The sequence below is a fragment of the Macrobrachium nipponense genome, chromosome 26 (genome assembly GCF_015104395.2).
Source record: "Macrobrachium nipponense isolate FS-2020 chromosome 26, ASM1510439v2, whole genome shotgun sequence".
NCBI classification, from domain to species: Eukaryota; Metazoa; Arthropoda; class Malacostraca; order Decapoda; family Palaemonidae; genus Macrobrachium; species Macrobrachium nipponense.
The window spans coordinates 75,541,949-75,565,602 of NC_087215.1; the positions used below are offsets into that span (position 1 = coordinate 75,541,949).

At 38.3% G+C, this 23,654-nt stretch overlaps 2 protein-coding genes across 5 annotated transcripts in view; one reads left to right on the forward strand and one right to left on the reverse strand.

Annotated features, from left to right (window-relative positions):
- Positions 1 to 943: 943 nt before the first annotated feature.
- On the reverse strand, positions 944 to 22,707 carry LOC135200453 (gamma-glutamylcyclotransferase-like). 4 transcript variants are annotated; one of them, XM_064229119.1, is made up of 6 exons: positions 22,687 to 22,707; positions 19,916 to 20,228; positions 16,971 to 17,104; positions 15,111 to 15,291; positions 13,635 to 13,759; positions 944 to 2,946 (listed from the first exon to the last, which is right to left on the reverse strand). In XM_064229119.1, the coding sequence occupies exons 2-5, from the start codon at positions 20,051 to 20,053 to the stop codon at positions 13,664 to 13,666; spliced, it is 549 nt and encodes a 182-aa protein (XP_064085189.1). In that variant the 5' UTR covers positions 20,054 to 20,228; positions 22,687 to 22,707; the 3' UTR covers positions 944 to 2,946; positions 13,635 to 13,663. The 4 variants fall into 4 exon arrangements, with proteins under 4 accessions (XP_064085189.1, XP_064085186.1, XP_064085188.1 ...); XM_064229116.1 differs by lacking the exon at positions 22,687 to 22,707 and adding an exon at positions 22,109 to 22,199; XM_064229118.1 differs by lacking the exon at positions 22,687 to 22,707 and adding an exon at positions 21,889 to 22,102.
- Positions 22,708 to 22,796: 89 nt separating this feature from the next.
- The window catches only part of LOC135200451 (cystathionine beta-synthase-like), a 189,514-nt gene continuing 188,656 nt past the window's right edge, over positions 22,797 to 23,654 (forward strand). The window contains exon 1 of the mRNA XM_064229113.1: positions 22,797 to 22,821. The gene's annotated coding sequence lies outside the window, so the exon portion shown is untranslated. The remainder of the gene's footprint in view (positions 22,822 to 23,654) is intronic.

Consider the following 23,654-nt stretch of genomic DNA (forward strand, 5'->3'; position numbering starts at 1 on the left):
CCGCAGAAATAAAATAACTTCCATGTTTATTTTTTCACAAACTTCTTTATAACAATGAATTTCTTACATGGTCAGAGCAAAAACCATTTATAATAATCTTTTTTGTTTATCAAAGGTACACTTATATACCTTGAATTTAGTCCCATCAATTCAAATATATCGTATTTCAGAGATTAGCCTTTCAGTCATGGTAAAATTGATCATTCATTTTTATTACAATCATAATATGAAAACTGTACGGAATTTTTTATTCAATATTCATGACTTTTTTCAATCAGTTCTTGCGTTTTTGGATTATCCTGTTTTCATTCATATTCTAATTTCAGTTGACAAATATATAGGTCGTTAGTTTTATCGAACTGACTGAAAACCAACACCAAGGAAGCAAATCTCAAATAAAAAGTTTTTGTCTTCAATGAGGAAGTGAAATCTTTGGAGTCTCCTCCTCAGATTTTCATCTGTCCTCTCCATCTGCAAAATGTTTCAATTTCCTTCCTGGTTCTCTAGGACTCAACAAGGACTTTTCTGCTTTAGAATGTTCTCTTTTATTGTTGGGTACCGTAAGGATTAAAAGGGTTTGAAATCCTACCTTTCCTTTTCTTCACTTTCATTACGGAAGCACTAATTTGCTGCTTCTTCGGAGCCAGATATGATCCTCTTCCTCCTCCAAGTCAGAGATGACTCCGGAGTCCCAAGAGGAATTCGTATTATTCAGAATGGCCAGTAGTTGGGGGACTGCTGGCTAATCTCTGGCCTTAAAGAACCTTGTGCACACAGGAAGCAGACTAGGCCAACATCTTTGAAACTGAATCTGCTCCATCGTGTGAATAAGCGCCTTGTGTGTCTGATCTGTTGTATATATGTACTAGATACATAGATACATTTAGCATAAGCATAAAAGCTCCATTTAGGTGACCACAATAATACTACATTATTCATTATGCTTGTTCTTTATTTTTCAGTAAGGCAATAATCTTAAGTTTTCTGTGCTATTTTAATTTACTATTCTGTACTTGTGTAGGGCAGGAGTTTATAGGTTACAGACAATCCCTGACTTACATTTAAGTTCCTCTTAACTGGCTGTTAAGTTGGAATGGATGAAAGATCGGGATTCGTATTTACTCTATGTACTAGCATTAACTTGTATATTTAATATGCAAAATAGATTTTTAACTCTTTTCATCATTTGAGTACTGTATATACAGTACTGTATTACTCAAATACAATGCAGCAATTCTTTTCCATTTATGTAGTTAACATTTGATTAGCTTTTGACATGTATTTATACAAAATGTATGTTGTCAGCATGTATGGGCAAAATATGAATAGGTTGTAAGTTGGAGATAGTCTGTACCACTGAAACAACACATATTCTTACTGGAAATGGTCCAAAGTTTTGTTGGTACGGGTCATAGCTATTTTTAGCAATGCAATATATAGTAAACAGCTATATATTACCACATGATAAATTGCACTTCTATCCCTTTTGTATCTGCAGTGCTTGCAAAATAAAAACAGCAAAACATTGTCACTGATAAAATGGGCTTAAGTGCTTTGGATATTCCATAAAATAAACAGGTTAAACAAGGAATGTAAATTACCTACATAATTCCTAAAAATAACATCAAATTTTAACTAAAGAGCAATATTTATTCCTCATGAATACAAAGTATTGTAAATGCATGTTCACCTTTAAATGCCATACTATGTACTATAAGTTTACTTATATGATTACAGTGCCCGAACTTGTATCTCCGAGTGGCAAGAGATAATTCCACTCTATATTGTCTTTGATATGCTTTAGATGGTCTACTTTGTGGAAGTTGAGTTAGCTTTGTAATTAGCTAAATGATATAGCCACAAAGAACAAATTTATTTCTTATATTTTCCAGAGTATTTATTTTCTCTTGAATATAGCACCAATGTGGTGTCAATAACTGATTATGCAGTAAAAACTGCTTTGATCACAAAACAAACTGCCTTATACCAGGCAATTTGATTATAGAATAAATTACACATATATTAACATGATCTTAACTACCATAGCTGAATATAATTAAGTAGAGTTATCACAACTTTCATGTCCTAATGACAGATATTAGGAAAAACAATACAGAACTTTTTGACTAGATTCTACTCTCATTTTTGAAGACAGCATAACTGCAAGACACAAGCTACCTTTTCTATAGCTTTGTAATGGTAACAGACACTTCACAACACTTTACAGCCACAATACAGTGAGAGGTAAGTAAGGTTAAGTTGTATTAAAAGGCCTTTGATCCTTTTGACTAAAGTAATTCCTAAAGCTAATAAACAATAGGTTAACAGTTCATTACACAGGAATGTTATACTGTACTATGAGCAGCCAACTGATCATACAAGTAAATATATCTTAAAATACAATACTGGATACCGATATATTATCGTAGGCTGTTTTAAGGACTACAACATAACCACTGAAATTAATACTATATGCTTTAAAAAGTATATAGACTAGTGATAACTGGAGCATAAAGCCACACAAAGTACCATATAAGATAAAAAGTCCCTGCAGTGTAATTTTTTAAAACTTATCTCAGCTACAGCTTTCTCTAGCAATAAAAGTTTACATAATTACTATTTCAGATTTGTTGAAATGTCTTGCCTGAAATGGTGTGTCGTGATCCTCCCAGTGCATATTAACTCAAGTAATATGGGTGTTGCTGAATTTTCTTGCCTGAAATGCTATATGTAATTAGCTTCTTGGTGCTAGAAAACTTGACATGATACAACTGTTGCTGATAAAGTCCTGTGGGCTAGCAGAACAGGGGCACAAAGCCACACTAGGTATCAGGTGAAATGTCCCTGGAGTGTGAAAGTCTTGAAGATTCATCCCAGCTGTGTGCATTTAGCCTCTCAGTGCTAGAAAACTTTAGAAGTGACATGACAGTTTCTGAATTCTCTCACCTGAAATGAGAAAAAAAATTATCTTCATATTGTCAACCCAAAGCAAAAGATTTCTAAAGGATACTTTGCAGTTTTAAGATGACTGTACCTTAACCTGCAGAAACGTAGACCACTCTAAACATTTATTTATGTCATTTTCTTTTTTTTGCCCGCTAAAAATATTACATACTAATGCCATCTGTAAAACTGATGTCAAGCTCATGACAAAGATGTTATGAATTCACTTGCTGTTATGTTGGGGCCTGAGTCCGAATCAAGTCCTCATCTGTTGACATAGTTGGATTCCAAAGTAGATCATTCATTAGCCCAAGTGAAAATCACATTATATTCTAAGAATGTGTTTGGGAATTAACCTTAAATTACTATGCTAAATTTTTTGGTGTCCTGTATGATGTCAAATTTTTTTTAGGAACCAAATTTTTTTCAACTCTATATATATATTTAATACAATCCCTACCATTCAAGTCTAGAGTAACCCATCACATACACCATACTACTCTACTGAATCTTCCAGAAAGGTTTGGTGTTCATGCAAGGAAATCATATTCAGATATATGGACCCTTTCTTGCAGTCACAGGTCCTATGCTTTGAACTTTATTTGGGTTAACGGGTCTTTCATTGTAAATCTTTATGAAAGTTGCTCGCTTAACATAATATTATTCAACTATAAATGATAACAATAAATAAGGAATGCACACACTGCAAATCCACATAGCCAGTGAGATTAAATCATACATAAAGATTTAAATTCTAAGTTTATTATTCAGTACTGCAGTTTGCTTCTTAAGTTGTTACAACACAAATCTCCTGAAAAAAAATTGTGAGAGAGAGAGAGAAGTCACTATAATTAGAGCCGGTATGTAGTAAAGGCTGCATGTCTTTTTCAGCCAACAAGGGCTCATAGATTGTAAATAAAACATTTTAAAGGTTGAAATTTACATGCGTCAATCAAACAACAATATTTAAATACTGTACTTCACCCTTACATAAGAAAATTTTTTGAAAATGTCAGTGTCCACATGATCTGTACAGAAAATTTTGTAGTAGATGTTCTCAGATCCAGATTTTGCTTGTTAAGTTCCTATTTAAAATTAATGGATCTATTCAAATCATATTCTTTATATGTTTAAATTCCATTTCCTTATTTTATAAATAAATAAATATATGTATATATCTACATATATAACATATATATGGATATACATACGTATATAAATACATAGGTATATATACTGTCTACAGTATGTATAGTATATATAAATAGGCAGTCCCTGGGTTACGACGGGGGCTCCGTTCTTGAGACGCGTTGTAACCCGAAAATCGTTGTAAGCCGGAACATCACCAAAAATGCTAAGAAAACCTTACTTTTAATGTTTTGGGTGCATTGAAAACTGTAAACTGCATTCTTATTGCATTTTGCATAAAAAAACCTTCAAATATTGATTATTTTGCATTTTTGGTGTCATATTTCTTCTGCCAGATGAGCGTTGTAGGCGTCGTAATCCTGGAAATAATTTCTGAAGGATATAATTGAAAAGCGCCTTAACCTCCAAACCCGTCGTAACCCGGGGACTGCCTGTATATATATATCTAATAAAAGGAGCCAATAAAAACACCAAAATATAGAGAGAAAAATTCTATATGTCAGAGACTGCTGTCTCCCTCTTTTCAGGTAGATGAATGAGAAAGTTGTGAATGAAAATCTTGTCGATCACATCTGAATCCCATGCTCCTTTTGAGATGTTTCATTACCTGCCTCTCTTTTTATTAAGGCCGTTTCCATCATTTGACTCTTGCACCGGCAGTTGCTGCTATAAATTATACGTGACAAATTCCAGTTTATTCTATGGTTATGTTCATTTATATGGTTGAAAATAGCCGAGTTCTGTTGTCCATACCTAACTGACCATTTGTGTTGTATTAATCTCTGGGGAAGTGATTTTCCTGTAAGTCCGATGTAAGATTGGTCACGGTCCTGGCATGGGATTTCGTAAAATCCCAATGCCAGGACTGTGACCAATCTTACATTGGATTTACAGGAAAATCACTTCCCCAGAGATTAATACAACACAAATGGTCAGTTAGGAATGGACAACAGAACTCAGTTATTTTCAACCATATAAATGAATATAACCTTAGAATAAACTGGAATTTGTCACGTATAATTTATAGCAGCAACTGCCGGTACAAGAGTCAAATGATGGAATCGGCCTTAATAAAAGAGAGGCAGGTAATGAACATCTCAAAAGGAGCATGGGATTCAGATGTGATCGACAAGATTTTCATCCAACCAACGCTTAAGAAGATTAAAGGAAGATATCAGCGGGGGTGACCTAAATTGGCTTACCTGTGGATGGCTCTCTTGGTATAAATACCACCTTTTCTGTAAACTTTTCTCATTCATCTACCTGAAGAGGAGACAGCAGTCTCTGAAATATAGTATTTTTCTCTCTATATTTGGTGTTTTTATGAGCTCCTTTTATTAGATGGAATTCTGTTGTAACAGAACATTTTTACCAGTCATATATTTAAATATACATACATGATATCTATATATATATATATTTATATATATATATATATATATATATATATATTATATATATCAATGTAGCACAAAGGAACATGTGCTAGGGAATATCCTTATGTGTATATGGGTACTGTATATACGTATACTTTGCATACAGTATATTTTTCATTTATATTTTTCATGAAAAGTGTTCTGCTTACTCCTAAGTATTACTACATAGATTGTAACAACAAATTCATTCTTTTATAACTTCAAGTTTATTTTTCCTGAAAATTTTAATTTGCTCCAAAATTGAATGGGACAGTTTACCCTAAAAAAATATATATACAGTAAAAAATATCAACACTAGTCAAAAATATTAAAGTTTCTTCATATAGCAAAAATGACACAAAATTGGGGACTAAATTTAAGTCACTAGTTACTACTGTGTTGAAAAGAAATTTAACCAAATACTAACCAACCCACATAACTAAGAACTTTTGCTGCATTTTAAAACAAAGTAAATCATCCATACATGGCAATCATATTTATATACTAAATATTCCATGGCATCAAATCCAGGTATGTTCCTGTGTACATACCAGTAGGACATGTTATTGTATATTAGACAAAGACTGGCAATGAATATTTAGCAGAACTGTTAAATAGACAATACACAGTACGTACTGTACCTATAATTAACTAGAAAAAAACTCATGCAAGGTTTGTTTCTACAATACAAAAATTAAACAGATGTTCAAGGGAAGCTGGCTGTTAAGACATAAGATTACTGAGCGTGTATTTACTACTTATACAGAATCAAACACTTAATCCACTGACAAAAGAATCAAAAGAATGCTTTTGCCTTGAATGAAGTTTAAAGTGAGGAGTGGTTAGCAGAACAAGAAAGCACAAAATTACTGTTAGGGCACAAAGAGGGAACAGAATTCTACTATGATACTGGGTAGTCGTCAATATCAAATCCTATGCTAATATATTGACCTGATCTCTAGGTCTTTTTGCCTAAGTAAAAAGTCTAAATCATTATTAACAAAGTTTAACAATAATAACTCATACTGTAAGCTTTGTGTATGTCATAAAATGTTATTTTCATGATAAAATAAATTTTTGAACATACTCACCTGGTAGTTATATATATAGCTTACGTCCCCGACGTCACGGCAGAATTTCAAAACTCGCGGCAATCACTGATTGGGTAGTCAGGTGCACCACCTGTGCGCCCTCTACCCAGGTACGTAGAACCATTCCAACTATTCCTCAGATTTTCCCTGCCCATAGTCTCTAGAGGGGAGGAGGGTGGGAATTAAATTATATATAACTACCAGGTGAGTATGTTCAAAAATTTATTTTATAATGAAAATAACATTTTCAAACATCTAACTCACCTGGTAGTTATATATATAGCTGATTGACACCTTTGGTGGAGGGTCAGAGACAGCTATCATCGTTGGAATTGACATAAGAGTTAAATAAAAACAAACTTACGGGTTCGTACCTGTTAAGGAAGCTGACTTCAATGATATCCTGCCTCATTATGTCTGCTTTCCTTATGAGATCCAGCGATCCACCCAGGGGGCTGAAGACCTCTTGGAGACTGTCTATGTGACTAGACTCCCTACAATACCCTTGTTCCGGGCGCTACCAAAGAACAAGTTGACCACCTGACTAAGGATCAATGATTGCGGAAGACTGCGTCCAGTCTCCACAAACAACCATAAAAATTTCAATAGTCCCAAGGTAAAAACAGAGTATTGGTATATGTGGTTTTTTAAGGAGTAGTCCCTTCTCCTATTACTGAATGAGCTGCTACAAACGGACCCAGTGTGTAGCAGTCATCATACAAAGTCTGCACTTTGTATGATGACTGACTTGCTTCTCCAGAAGGTTGGTCCAGGATATTCTGAAGGGATCTATTTTGTTTAAAAGCTACCAAGGTTGCTACGGCCCTAACCTCGTGAGTTTTAACTCTTAGTAGCTTGAGATCCGCTTCATTAATTGCTGAATGCGCTTCCCTAATTAATTGCCTTATAAAAAAGGATAACGCATTCTTTGACATTTGCAGAGAGGGCTTTTTGACAAGAGCACCAAAGCCCCTCTGAATTGCCACATAATTTTTCCGTTCTTTCCAGGTAATGCCTCAAGGCCCTTACCGGACAAAGAACTCTTTCTGCTTCCTCACCTGTGAGATCCAACAGGTTTGGAATTTCGAACGATTTGCGCCAGGGCTGAGAAGGGCGTTCGTTCTTCGCCAGGAATCCTAGCTGCAGAGAGCAGATAGCCTTGCCCTGTCTGAAACCTACAGCTTTGCTAAAGGCCTGGATTTCACTGACTCTTTTTGCAGTTGCTAGACTTATCAAGAAGAGAGTTTTCATGGTGAGGTCCTTAAATGATGTTTCCTGTAAAGGTTCGAACCTATCACTCATGAGAAACTTCAGAACTACAGTAGTTTCTCTTTAGTGGTCTCGAAGGATCTAAGAAGGTCTTGTAGATCCTTATTATCCGATAGATTCAGGTTCCTATGCCTGAAGACCGCTGCTAGCATGCTTCTATAACCCTTAATGGTAGAAGCTGAAAAGTTATGCCTCTTCTTAAGGTATAGCAGAAAATCTGCTATCTGAGTCACAGAGGTACTGGAAGAGGAAACGGAGTTGTCCCTGCACCATCCTCTAAAAGTCTCCCACTTGGATTGGTATACCTTAATGGTGGAAGACCTCCTTGCTCTTGCGATGGCTCTAGCTGCCTCCTTCGAAAATCCTCTAGCTCTTGTGAGTTTTTCGTTAGACTGAAGGCAGTTAGTTGAAGAGCTTGGAGGTTTTGGTGATACCTTTACAAGTGGGGCTGTTTGAGTAGATCTACTCTTAACGGAAGGCTTCTGGGGGTGTCCACCATCCATTCCAGTACCTCTGTGAACCATTCTCTTGTCGGCCAGAAGGGAACCACTAGAGTCATCCTGGTGCCTTCGTGAGACACGAACTTTTGCATCAGTTTGTGTACCACTTGAATGCAGGAAGGCGTTACACATCTAGATGATCCCAATTCATGAGGAACGCATCTATGTGGATTGCCTCGGGATCTGGGATTGGAGAGCAGTAAGTCCCCATCCTCTTCGCTTGTGTTGTGGCGAAGAGGTCTATGCATGGGCGACCCCAGGTTCGCCACAGATTCTTGCAGACTTCCTGATGGAGAGTCCACTCTGTCGCCAAGACTTGATGTTTCCTGCTCAGGATGTCTGCCCTTACATTCTTCTCCCCTTGAATGAAGCGTGTCAATAATGTCACGCTTTTTGGTTTCGTCCAGTGAAGAAGCTATCTTGACGTCTTGCAAAGGGACTTGGAGTGGGTTCCGCCTTGTTTGCTGATGTAGGCCAACGCCGTCGTGTTGTCGGAGTTGACCTGCACCACTTTGTTGTACACTGCACTTCCGAACTCCTTGAGAGCCAGAAAAACTGCAGTCAGTTCTTTCTGATTGATATGAAAGTTTTCCTGTTCTCTGTTCCAGGAGCCCGAGACCTCCAGCTTTCCCAGTGTTGCTCCCCATCCTGAGTCCGAGGCGTCGGAAAACAACACCAGGTCTGGGTTCCTCTGTTTTAGGGAAAGGCCTTCCTGGAGCTTGACGGGGTCGTTCCACCACCGTAGACAGTCTTTCATGGAGTCTGAAACTGGAATACACTTTGTCTCTAGTGTCTTCCTCTTGTCCCAATGCCAATTGAGGTGGAATTGAAGAGTGCGAAGGTTCAGTCTTCCTAAGGAGACAAACTGTTCTAGTGAGGGAAGGGTCCCCAGCAGACTCATCCATTCCCTCGTGGAGCACTTCTGTTTCCTTAGGAATTTTTGCAACTTTTCCAAGGCTTGTTTCGTTCTCAATTCGGACGGAAAAAGCCCGAAAAAACCTGACTCTGAATCCTCATACCCAGATACAAGATTTCTTGGGATGGATCAGTTGAGATTTTTGACGGTTTATCAGAAGGCCTAGGTCTTCTGATAACCGAATCGTCTTGTGAAGGTTCTCCAGACAGCAGGTGTAGGAGTGGGCTCTTAGAAGCCACTCGTCCAGATACAGCGAGGCCCTGATACGATTTCTGTGTAGCATTCCTGCTACGTTGCTCATCAGCCTCGTGAATATTTGAGGGGCGGTGTTTAAGCCGAAGCAAAGAGCTCGAAATTGGTACGTTTCTTCCTTGTAAACAAATCGAAGGTATTTCTTGGAGTTCGGGTGGATAGGAACGTGAAAGTAAGCATCCTGAAGATCTAACAAAACCATCCAGTCGTCTTGTCTGACTGCGGCTAGAACTGATTTCGTTGTCTCCATCGTGAATTTTGTTTTCTTCACGAAAACGTTCAGGGCACTCACGTCCAGTATTGGTCTCCATCCCCCCGAACTCATGGGAACCAGGAATAAGCGGTTGTAAAACCCTGGAGACTCCAGATTCCAACCTCTTTCTATTGCTTCCTTCTGAAGCAACATAGAAACCTCTTGCTGTATTGCTTGGATCTTGATTTCCTCTCTGTATCTTGCTGACAGATCGATCGGTCTTTCTGCTAAGGGGGGTTTTTTCAAGAAAGGGATTTTGTATCCCTCCTTGAGAAGCTGAATCGACCAGGGATCTGCTCCTCTTTCCTCCCATGCTTGCCAGAAGTTGGACAGTCTGGCTCCTATTGCTGTCTGAAGAGGATTGTTGTCAGACTTTGTTTCGCCCTTGTCTGAAGCCTCTTTTCTTAGAACCTCTTGACACCGGTCTTGTGCTCCCTCTACTGAGGGATCTACCTCGAAAGGGCCGAGAAACTCGAGGTAGAGGTTTAGATTCTTTGAGTTTCTGAGCACTGAAACTTGATGGTAAGACCTTCCTTGCTGCCTTTGTCATTAGATCTTTAGTTGCCTTCTGAGTTAAGGCAGAAGAGACTTCCTTTACCAATTCTTGAGGGAAAAGACGAGTGGAAAGGGGGGCAAAAAGTAATTCCGCTTTCTGAATGGGTGTGACCCCATTCGAAAGGAAAGAACACAATTGAGCCCTTTTCTTCAAGATTCCCGCCGAGAAAAGAGCAGCAAGTTCGTTAGATCTGTCTCGAAGAGCTTTGTCTATACACGACATCAGATGAACTAGTTCTTCCGTGTCGGTAGATTTGGAGGCTTCTAATTTCTTTCCCAACGATCCCAGAGTCCAGTTTAGGAAATTAAACACCTCGAAGGCTCTAAAAATCCCTTTGAGGAGGTGGTCCATCTCAGAGGAAGACCAAAAAACCTTCATCTTTCCCATGGCTGTCCGACGAGAAGCGACCACAAGACTGGAGAAGTCCCCATGAGAAGAAGCGGGAACTCCCAGACCGAAAGCTTCTCCAGTATCATACCAGATGCTAGATCTGGACGCTAATCTGGCCGGAGGAAATGAGAAAGCTGCCTTTCCTTGGTCTCTCTTCGTGTCCATCCATTCTTTCATGATCTTCAATGCTCTCTTCGAAGAACGTGACAACACCAGTATCATACCAGATGCTAGATCTGGACGCTAATCTGGCCGGAGGAAATGAGAAAGCTGCCTTTCCTTGGTCTCTCTTCGTGTCCATCCATTCCTTCATGATCTTCAATGCTCTCTTCGAAGAACGTGACAACACCATCTTTGTGAAGTCGGACTTCTTAGATGTCTTCCCTAGAGTGAACTCTGAAGGTGGGGAACGAGGGGCAGCTGGAAAAAAGTTATTCGGAAAAAGTTCCGTGAAAACTTTCATTAGTCTTTTCAAGTCCGACGAAGGCTGTAAATCTCTTTGATTTTCTTCGTCAGACAAGTCTTCCATCGGACCAAAAGGAGAAGGGGGGGAGTCATCCCTCCGCTCTTCCGATCGACCCATAACCAACGTCGCTATGTCATGTTTCGTCTGTGTTTTCGAAGAAAATTCTTGTCGCCTGCAAGTGTCCTGGCGTCGAGAATCATGACGCTCGGCCTCCTGGTGTCGAACTTCTTGACATTCAGCGTCATGTTGATCAAGTATTTGACTTTCGGCATCTTGGCGTCCAGTCTCTTGATGTCTGGCGTCCTGGCGTCCAGCTTCTTGATGCTCGGCGTCCTGGCGTCCAGCATCTTGACGCCTGGTGTCCTGGCGTCCAGCATCTTGACGCCTGGTGTCCTGGCGTCCAGCCTCTCGACGCTCGGCGTCCTGGCGTCCAGCCTCTAGACGCTCGGCGTCCTGGCGTCCGCTAGCCTCTAGCCGCATCGCGGCCTGGCGTCCAGCAACTTGATGCCTAGCGTCCTGGCGTCCAGAATCTTGACGCTTGGTGTCCTGATGTCGACGTCTGGCGTCCTAGCGTCCAGGCTCTTGACGCTCGGCGTCATGTTGATGAGAATATTGACGTCTGTCGTCTTAATGGCGTCCAGCTTTTAGAGGCATGTCGTCCTGGCGTCCAGCTTTTCGTCCAAGCTAATGACGAATGCTTCACTTGGCGTCCTCCTTGTTTGTAGTAGGCTGATAAGCCTGCATTAAAGAAGAGAGCTTTTGTTGAAAATCTTGCAGTAAGGAAAACTGCGGAGCTTCTTGCTGCTGGGGACAGACTGGGGAAGCTGCAACTTCAATCTCTCTCGCTTCATCATTTTCGGCGAAAGATGAACATCCTGAAGACAAACGCCAATCCGCAGGAGGAGCTGGAGCATGAACTGAAGGCATCCACTCGTCCGATACTTCCTGTCCTCCTACCAAAGACGACGGCCGCCTGTGCGACATCTTGCGTCTTAGTTTGTTAGGGGAGCAAGCATCAGAGTCGAAATGGAAGCGATCAGGAGTAGCAGCATGCACCGAAGGCCTCGCTCTGTCCGATACTTCCTTTCCTCCTACCAAAGACGACGGCCACCTGTACGACATCTTGCGTCTTAGTTTGGTAGGAGAGCAAGCATCGGAGTCGAAAGAGAAACGTTCCGGCGTTGCTGCTGGCACCGAAGGCCTCCCCTGCTTCGATATTTCCTTGCCTCCTACCAAAGACGACGGCCGCCTGTGCGTCATCTTGCGTCTTGGCTTGGCAGGAGAGCAAATATCGGAGCGGGAAGGGAAGCACTCCGGGCTGCTCCAATGACTACATCCTAGCAGTTCTTGACGCTTGGCGTCCTGCTCTACTGGATTTTGTCTTTTCATGGGTCTAGATTTCGCGGTCTGACGTCAGCCCCGTCTGGGTACTGCGTCGTCAGACGACGAAGAAAACACTTTAACCACGCCTTTCCAATGGCGAGGATGAGCGTCCTGGGATTCGTCTACAGGTACGCTCGAGGGGACGGCCGCTCGGGAGCTAAAACCTCTCGCCTCCCTTCGTCGGTCGACATTCCTTCTCACAGGGGTTAGTGAGCTTGGAAGCGGTCTAGGACTAGGAGTTTTATATCACTAGCCACTTTCAGATCTCTCACATCAGACCACAATTTCTCCCTATCCTCTGCAAGGGATTCTACCCGTTGTCCAAGGGCTTGAATGGCTGTCATCACGTCCTTTAATGTTGGACTCTTACCTGATTCCGTAGTTGGATCTGGTACTGCTACTACATACAAAGGATCAAAAGGTTCATTGATAGATAGAGAACTGTCTATCCCTTGACTATCCTTGGAGGAGCGAGACATAGTACCTCTACATTTGGTACAAATAGAATGAGGGTCTATAGAAGATTTAGCAAGCCGAGTCTTGCAACCTTTCACACACATTCTCACACTCGATGCAGAGTCAGTCATGTTGGGAATTATCAAAAGAGATCAAACAAGCAAGGGTCAAAACCAACAATATCCAAATAAGTCAAGAAAAGTCCAAATCAAAAATCCAAATCAAGCGAAAGCCAAAGCCAAAGTGTACTTCACCAAAACAACTGCAAAAAACACGGGCTAAGCGAGCGAAGTTGCATCGATGTCACCGATAGCTGTGGCAGGGAAGATCTGAGGAATAGTTGGAATGGTTCTATGTACCTGGGTAGAGGGCGCACAGGTGGTGCACCTGACTACCCAATCGGTGATTGCCGCGAGTTTTGAAATTCTGCCGTGACGTCGGGGACGTAAGCTATATATATAACTACCAGGTGAGTTAGATGTTTGAAAAGATGTTTTATATCAATTTAAACATAAAGGCTTTCCTTTTAAAAGAGGGGCCTTATGTACTAAAACATAATAAAATTTAACTCAATACATGAATAGTATAAACTTACCATAGTCTGGACATGGTTTGGAACATAAACTATTCTCCAGTTTCAATTTTTTCGAGGTCTAGCTTCACATCCACTTCTCCATTATAGCCATTATGTTCAATGCCCTCCAAAAATGTGATATAGTCCTGAACAAAATATAAAATAAACAATATAACTCATTAGGTTATCAAAGAAATCAATTGGAGAATATATCTTCATTAACTAATGCAAATGTTTTTTGGGACAGTTTAATACATCCAACACACACTCACATCCCTTATACGTATATCCAAAGGGTTTCAGGTTCTATAGGACTACTATGCAGAGGAAACTTATGCTGTACTTTTTCCATATATGAAATTGATCCTTGATGAAGTCAAAAGTTGCAAGAATCATTTTGTAGATGCTTTAAAGGAAGCATGATTAACAACAGCCAAGTCAAATAAACAAAAAATCAAGTCAAATAACCAAACAATATACTATTATGTACATTATTGCATGCCAATGATGGAATAACCAGAACAAGTGAATACAATATCTGCAACATTATTGATAACATGATAAAGAATTCACAATCATAAAGACCTTCATTATATATATACTACATTAATGAGCTGCTATTTTCAGCTTTAATCTCACCATAAACAGACCAGTCATTGCACAACAAAAGGGATTGGTTCAATGTGGAATAAAACCTACCCTAAATCTATCATACTGGTCAGATCTTTATTTCAAGGATTGTTAGAAAAACAAAAGAATGGTTTAGAATGATATGGGGTTAAAACTCGAACACTTAACACCTGTCTAATTAAAACCATTACATATTCTAATATAAAACAATTATAAAATAGCCTTAAAGAAATTGCAAAATAAAATCATCTTTCGGTAAATTCTAAAATGCACCACATAAAACTGTACACTGCATCTTACTCAAGAGTCTTAACAAGGATAAGCCAATCAAATAGGCAGCATAAGGCGTGACTACCCCATAAAAAACTCAATGGGAAAAGATCTTACACCAACTCACTGAGAGGTCATACAGGACAAAAACAAAATTACATAAGATGGAAATTAGGAGGCTAACCATAAAACTCCTACTGCTGGAGTGATTATCAGCTCATGCAACGCACGACTAGGGAGGGTAGTTACTAAGAAAAGATGTCTACCACCATCTCCAGAACAGTCACACAAAATATTCTACTAAACTGGAATAGCAAGCAAAGAATGGAGAGAGTTGTCATCATTACAACACGATGCTTACCCTAGGAATAACAGAAGGGACAGAAATCAGTGAGAAGGGGAACTTAACTTACATGCTCATGGATATAATTATCTTTAATGGATATCTGAAGAATCTGAACAGTGGGATCAGTGAAGAAAGTGAATAGTTACTAGATGATAAGTATTCCTGACTTATGGCAATTACATTTTCCTGAAAGTTCGATGATGAAGTGCCATAAAATTGCACTGAAAATCCAATATAAATTATAAAAATACCTCTGGAAGTCCATTTTCTTTGGCTCCTCTAACAATGACATCCAAGTACACGGAAGAAGGACGGCGGTCTTGTTCCAGAGGGCGTATGATCTGGTAAGATCGGGCTCTAACTTGTTCACCACTGAGAGTTTCAACATCTACTTCAACAGCTCTGTAGACGCCTTGGTGAACGCATTCTTGCCTGAAAATATGATATCATATCAAGTCTGATGAAATATATTCACTGATTTAAAGACACTAGGATTAGCAACAGCAGAAATGTCCACTGTGTCAGAATAACATCTTTACAATCAGAAGGCCACACACACATAATGTTTCAGTCAAACCAAAATGGTTGGATCAGGAAGTTTGTTTTTCTTTGCAATTTCCAGAGTCATGGGTATACTGTATCTTTACACAGACACTACACCACTTACAAACGAATTGCATTCCGGACGGCCGTTTGCACGTTGAATTGTTTGTAAGCTGGTTACTGTACTCTTCGTGCCATAAGTATAGTACATACAGTATGATAAGAAATGAATATGGTACTGTATGATTTTTTCATCCTAAAATCTAATTCATTTTACATACAGGACTACTGTATGCGCATAATACAGGCAGTCCCCAGTTGTTGGCGATCTGGTTTTATGGGGCTTGTCTAGTACCATAAAATTGACGATTTATGGTGACATAATGGGCAGAGTTCCGCTTATCAGCGCCATAAGGCGACAATAATAGAGTTATGGCCCCATAACATACCTAAGAGAGGATGCCATAATGGCCCTTATGGTGCTGACAACCGGTTATTGGCACCATAAATCACTGAGTTTTGGTTAATGGCGGTTTTCGGTTATCAGCACCCCACGGGGGACGGATCCCTGTCGATAACCGGGACTGCCTGTAGGCGCAAAAAACAAAATTTGACCTCCCAGCACAGTTTTAATCTGCGCTTCCGTTTGTCTGTGTCTCTGAAGTTTGTTCAGTTGAATGTTCAAGAGGTGGCATCTATATTTTCAAGATACAGTATAAGACTCATTACTGTAAAATTTTGCTGATATTCATTACAAATTGACTTCCTGACACAGGCAGTCCCCGGGTTACGACGGTCTCGGCTTACGACGTTCCGAGGTTACAACGCTTTTCAATTATATTCATCAGAAATTATTTCCAAGGTTACGACGCCTACAAATGCTGATCTGGCAGATGAAATATGACACCAAAAATGCAAAATAATCAATATTTAAAGTTTTTTTGATGAAAAATGCAATAAGAATGCAGTTTACATAGTTTTGAATGCACCTAAAGCATTAAAAGTAAGGTTTTCTTAGGATTTTTAACAATGTTCCGGCTTACGACGATTTTCGGCTTACGACGCGTCTCAAGAACGGAACCCCCGTCGCAACCCGGGGACTGCCTGTATCAGAGTAAGAAACATTTTACACAATAGTATATGTATCTCCTTGGAAATGATTCTGTCGCTGCTTGCTTTGCTAACTTAACTGCTCCTTCAATTCCTCTATATTCAATCAAGTTAAAGACTCCAACTGAAAAACTTCTAGAACCATAAAAAATTGTCGTATTACCTTAATTTACACAGCTAATTTCTTGTTTCATGCTAAAATTCCATATTACTATAATTCTGCATTAAAAATGTAGGTTGCAAGTGGAAGTGCATCCTCGTATATCTACGTGTTACATATCACTGACGTATGTTATAGTTTTATAAAGATGATTGGAACTTTCATAAGAATAGGTCTTAGTAGTTTAGAAAGATAAAGAGGGTATCAATCATAACAGAATCATAGTATAATAAAGGTTTCTTTGCTAAAAGTATTTTTATCTTAAAGCTAATAATGAAGTTCAGCTCTTATAACTTACGTGTCTAAATGTGCCAAATCTTCATTTGCAATCTCCCAGAGTACTCCATACAAGTGATTTCCTGGGTCTTCTACAATGGTGGCAGCACAACCTTTCCATCGCTGGCTGAAATAATTGAAGTCCAAACGATAATCCTGTAAATTAAATGGAAAAGACATGAAAATCTAAACTGTTTAATTTCTTAATAAAGTTTTTAAGGAAAAGGTTATAAAAGACTAAACGGTACATACAGAACAGACTGATCAGTATTGTTCATATACTGATGTAAAAAGAATGGAGTCACTAAAACCATAGAGACACTCTTCAGTTAAAAGTTGATATGAGAGGAAATGCTGAGTAGGCAGTTTGAAGTCTGTAACTCAAGGGAAGCAAAAATTATCAACTGCTTCCTGCTAAGACAACTAAAGACATCTTTGTTAGCATGCTGATGACAGATTCATTGAGTACTACTACTAGTGAACCAAGACACAACTCGGTTAGTATTCTTTCAGCTCAGAAAGATCATCCATTTAGTTTGAAGAGTCTAACTACAACACTATTGCAATATTCAAACTTTGACCTTTGACTGCAAGATATCATTCATTCATTAACACCCACAAAGAATGTAAGAAAACAATTTGGGAATAAAAGTATTCAGTGAACAGAACAGTAAAAACTGGTGTTAAGAAAATACCCTACATTGGTTGTGGTACACCATGAATAACATAAAATTTGTTTATTAGATCGAGGAACACCCAAAACAAGTCTTTTCCATCTACTTCCCTGGCTTCTTTGTCAGTGTACACATGTATTGTCTGAGATGGCCCTCTTACAGGTTTACTGAAGGGTCTAAAAGATAGTCTGGGGGTGACCTAAGGAATAGTTCAAAATGCCTCAACAACTGGATGGTCCTGAAGCATTGTAAACAAGCCCTGTTCCCTTCAGGCAGCAAAGCCACTCATTCTACTTCTTTGGAATTCCCATTGGAACAAATAACCCATCTTCTGAATGACTGTATCATACCAGCCTAGTGGGCCATCACAGAGGCATCATTCAATCAGTTCTTAAAAAATTCTTCTAGCTAACTGTATTTTTTGGGGAAAAAGTACCTACTCTTCCTAATTCCAGTCCTGAAAAAGCATTCATTAACCATCATTCTACATAAAGAGAGCAAAAGGTGCTTCCAGTTATCTTTGGTACACATTAAACAATTCTACTTCTAGGTGAAGTGACAGGGACAGAACACTTTTGGAAGTTCTCTTAGCCAATACAAACCATTTATGTAATTACCATAACTATAATCCTGTAAAAAGAGTCAAGTAGTTTTGGCTACTGACTGGAAGTAATACCAAGGCTCTGGGAACTTGACAATCATCAGGTAAAAGTCAGATATGACCAATGATCCAAAAATACTTTCCATGTTGTAAACACTAATGAAGTTTCTGATGTGCAAACAACCACGCCATTTATATAAAAGCAGTAATAGAAAACTTCCTTAAAGCTAGTTCAAGAGCCATCAACACTGGAAAGTCTGTATAAACTCCAACAAAAACGTTTAGTCCCTTTAGAGAGAAGTCAGTTCTGCCTTTCTTAACTAGTAGTGGAGACGAAAAGTACAGTGAAGCCCTTGCTCAGTGTTTCACAACTGCTAGGAAGCTAAGATACTGCCTTTCTATACACAACTGTAGTTACGTTTTGGGGACAAGACCAGTCTTTATAACATATTGTGTTCTCAATGAGCCAAAAGGCAGTTAAGGAAGACTTACCTGCAGATCCTTCTGCAGAGATTTACAAGCATCTACACACAAGTGTGTGAAATATCAACTCAACTGAACTGCATGAGAAGCTGTGTTACACTAAGAAAGAGCCTCCTCATATTGCTCAAATTTTCTAATTCCATATGATATCACTGATTTATCTCTCATCAACCTTTCTTTTATTTCTAGAAATAAACAGTACTGTTGTAATGGCTGGAATTCCTTCGCAAAAGTTAATGTCACAGGGATTTTTCTCCATGGAGGACAAAATCTTTGTACTGTCAACCACTGAGGTCTACACATTTCTTCTCTTAGATATGACTTCACAATAGGTACTCTAGACATGCAGCATTTTAAAAATCCTAAATGGTCTGTTGGAAATTTTAAGAAACACAGTAAAACACATTCCAAATTCGTTTATACAGATACTATGAAGGAGCCAAATAAAATCAGGAAAATGGTGTTAGTTTAGAACGGATAGACCTAATGCTGGCTTATCCCTTAAGCAAAGCTATGGGTCAAGACACCATGCTTCAGGCATGAGACAATAATTATAACACACAAGGAAAGGGGAGCACTTCCCTAAGCGATACAATGCTAAAAGATACTGGATACTAAACAACTCTCAAGGAACTGAATGATAAACAATTCTAAGGGATACTGGATGATAAACAACTACAAGTGACAGTTGAAAATAAACACCTCTAACTGACACTGGATGACAAGGAACACTAAGGAACACCGAATCACTAACAACTTTGAAGGACACTGGACAATAAAAGTCTTGGAAGTCCCCGTTTAAAATGGAAAGAAGGAAGGTCATAAATACATATACATTGGAAAAAATAGAGAGAGAAAAATAGCAGTGAAATGAGGCCATGAAATATATGTATACTAATTGTACACCTAAAACTACTGTTTGCTGAATTGTGGATAAAAGAAATCTGAGAGTTGTACTTCACTTGAAAGAATTCTTTTAAAACTTAGGTGGAAAAGATCTTTCTCATTTAGAAAAGTTCTGAGTTAATCATTCCTTTACCCGTAGGACAAAGTACTATTTCATACAAATATGTGAAGAGTATTGAGATTCTTTAAGTAACAAAACCACAAACAGTATATCAAAATACTTTACAGATTTTTTAAACTGAAAATACCAGTTTATGGTAAAAAAAAAAAAAAAATTGCATAAAATATTCAAAGGATACTTACCTTTAATTTTCCAACTTGAATCTTCTTCGCTGAAGGATTATTGATATGAATCCGTTCTGTGAGAAGATTTGATCCATAGGCAAAGTACAAAAAGCAATTTCGGGTGGCCATCCTTCTTGTAACTGGTCGCAACGACATTTTGTTAAAAATGATGTTACTTTGGATACAGAGTAACTGCCTTGGAAATTACAATGATCAAGAGCGAATTTTCAAATTACTGATTGTGTGAGCTTCCCATTCAGTAACACTATAAGTAAATTTGCGGATGAAAGAAGGTTTATCTGGAGTAGTGTGCTTGTGGAATGTTGTAGATCTGCCGGAAGGAAAAATATATAAATATAATTACTTTATAATTTTGAATAATTGAAAATTAAAATTTTGGTTATCATACCTAACAATTTTTATAAGTACAGTACTGTAATAGTTTCTGATACCTTGTTGATAGTAAATATACTAAATACTGAATGGCATCTAAAACTAATGAATCAATTCTTAACTGATGAGAACTCTTCACATTAGTAGAGGTCACCTGTCTCACCTGTTAAACATTCTCATTTCTTACCTCAGGGATAAGTGCTGGATGTCTTTTAAATGAATAACTTGGAGGAGGCCATGACTACTACTTATAATATGTTCCTACTTACTCAAAACCATTTTACATAATACTTTTAAATTTCATCTGTGCACACACTTCAAACAGCAAATTAGTAAGAGGATAACTTTACCCAACATCATCATGGCAATTCTTAATAAATTAAATGCATATCATGATGAAACATCCTATGATTTTCATGGGCCTTCTTTATTACTATCATTAAAACCAAGATTATTAATGTACTAAATGTAAGCTAACACTGTCATTATTGGGCTGACAGGTTGCCATATGGGAGCATAGGGGATGCACTATGGCTAAGATACTACTGCCTACTACTGGGCTAACAAGTTGCCAAAAATTGGCATTGAGGGTAATTATAATTTGTATACCACTACATCTAATATTAATTATAAGGGGGGAGTGGGAAGAGCGTCTAAGTGAAAACTGAAGTTTTCAGGTGGATTGAAAACAATAACATAAGTGAATTGCAAATCTGATTTATCAATACTATTAGATAAAACACAAGACAAGCATTAAGAAAAAATTTTGGGTCCATGCATTTAGTAGCAAGTAAAAAAAAAAAATAAACAAAAGCATATGAAGGTGGAAGGGTAATTATAGAGGGATGCAGCCTAACTTATAATACAGTATGTAGCTTGTAATGGTGGGCACTACCTGAGAGGGTCTGGATACCCATAACCTTGGCTAAGACATGAACCAGATAAAGCTTTCATTGAGCTGATCAACATCTATTTGCTTTCCACTAAAATTTCTAATAGAAATTAAGTTATGTTAAAATAGAATAACGGGCAGTGTTTGATAATATCCAGGAACTCCACCATTAGAAGTTGTATATAGCTAAATGACTAAAAGTTACCTTATTATAGTATTGGAACAAATAGGTATGTTTGAATAACTAAAAAGTTAGTCACTTTAATAGGCTTTTAGGTGGCTTTGACAACAAATATATAAAGGTCATACTAATTAGCACAAGCTTCTGGTGCAAGCAAACCACCAATCCAGTAGTATGTCAGTCACAACCTCTCATGAATTTAAGGAATGTTCATGGAGACATTGTCAAGGTGAAATATTAAGAAAACTGACAAAGTCTTCTTATCTTTACCATGCATCATTAAGCTTACTGACAACCTTCCCCTTTACTGTCCATACAGAACAACCGATGCAATCGTCAGCATTCGCGACCATTGTCACCAGACCTGAGCCAGCACTGTCCATCCATTATTAATCAGAAATTAACTTAACCCCAAAAGTCCTAGGTATTTATCACTGTGAATGCTGAACTTATAATTATCAATACTAAAGATAAACTTTAACTTAGATATCTCTACATGCCTTAACTTAATTATCCGGTACGAACCAAAGTCACAGAAAGTAGGTCTGGTCAAGGCTCCGGCCGCCACCACACTGACCAAGTCTGTAAGTCTACATAGGTAAAACATGAAAGTCTGGGATTGTCTGGATAAATTACACGACTTAAACGTATTGAGATGAATTTCACACTGTTCTCCTCAATGGGGTGTTAACAAAAATCACTCAACACCTCTAAAGAAACGAAAGTTCCTTAGAAGCCGCATTACCAGGTTGGACTCGGCGACAACTCGAAAGTATTAGAGAAATTGGAATGTATCATTGTTTACAAGATCAGCTGATTCGTCGTCTGCTTTTTACATTGTCATAGAGATCTAAAAATAGATGGAAATGCTTTTAGCTATGTGCCAATGTAAATTTTCATAGATTTGGAGAGTAACACCCTCTTCTTATATCTATCAGCTTATAAATTCATGGCATATTTTTAAATGTAAAGCATAGGTCATCGTGAATTTACAGGAATTATCTTTTAATTTAAATTTCTGTAAAATAAAAGCTGTTTAGTGTTTACTGCATTATCTATCCGAGCTGACATCAACAATCAGTGCATTAAGTTGTTGTTAATGTGTACTTTAATTAAACTGTTTTTCAAACAAAAATGGAATTATATTGTGAATGTATGAGGTTAGTTTAAATATGTTCCATGTTTTTGTAACCATTCGGGAATTTTCGGGCCACATTCTTTCCATTATAGCCAAATCATTTATAGCAGAATTGAATCTATGGTTGGCACAGTAATAACATTAAGTATATGTCATCTTAAACCTCGTGTTACTACTTAATGGACCTTAATATTTGAAGAAAACAAGAGTGATCCGTCCATACACCAACCAATTGAGTGCGACCAAGAATTCCCGCATTACGAACTGGCAACAGTGTCTATTGTTTATCAGGTGAGGTGCAACACGTCAATATAAACCCGGTATGTATCTGCTGCATCATGCAGTCGTATCATTACTAAATTTTAAGACAGCAAATAATGTGGATAATTTGATATCAAATTCAGCATTAAGATGTGCAAAGGCCTCCCACTTTTAGTTTAATTTAGGGTATGATGACCCCGGTACATGTATTTTTCCCTAACACCAAAAAATTGAAGGTTTCAATCTAGGGAAATATATGTAATAAACGACTAGGCCCACGATATAGCCTATTTTTGGAGTATGTAATCGTGTGTGCATGGCGTTACGGGCGGAATTTCCCTGGTGCAGTAACAGAAATTAGTAAATGTTGATCATTTTCATTGGAGGGCCTAGCTACAACCAATCTTGGAATCAATGGTTATCGGCCCTAGCTACTACTGCAGGCAGGAAATGCCTCTGTTGGTTGTATGAATCGAAGGTCAACCCTTTTACGGGCTGCCCTAAGAAATACCATATGTGCTGGCATAAGCCACCTTGATTTAAATCAACCAACCTATAGGCAGTTAATTATATATATATATATATATATATATATATATATATATATATATGTATGTATAGTTTGTGTTTATGTATGACTTGACTGTGTAGGTGGGTAAATAATTAATATGTCGATAGGTGCCAGGAATTGGGTTGGTTTGGCTAATGGATAGAATGAAAAAGAAAAAAAAAATATTGCCTTGTGAAAAGCATACTAGTCCTGCTATGCCCGATTCGAACATTTTAAGAGGGAGGGGGAGACGGCAGTTAGATTGGAGGTACGACTGTGGTGTCAAGGTGTTTGTATTTTGAAACTGCTGAGTAAAAGAAACAAGGAGGGGAGTGGTGGGGT

Bases quoted from the DNA above. Each gene is read 5' to 3' on its own strand.
- LOC135200453 (XM_064229119.1), bottom strand. From the start codon at position 20,053: ATGTCGTTGCGACCAGTTACAAGAAGGATGGCCACCCGAAATTGCTTT. The intron at 15,292-16,970 runs GTAAGTTATAAG...TCATATTTTCAG, and splicing joins GATTTGGCACATTTAGACAC to GCAAGAATGCGTTCACCAAG. The intron at 13,760-15,110 runs GTATTTTTATAA...TATTTTGTTCAG, and splicing joins AAGAAAATGGACTTCCAGAG to GACTATATCACATTTTTGGA.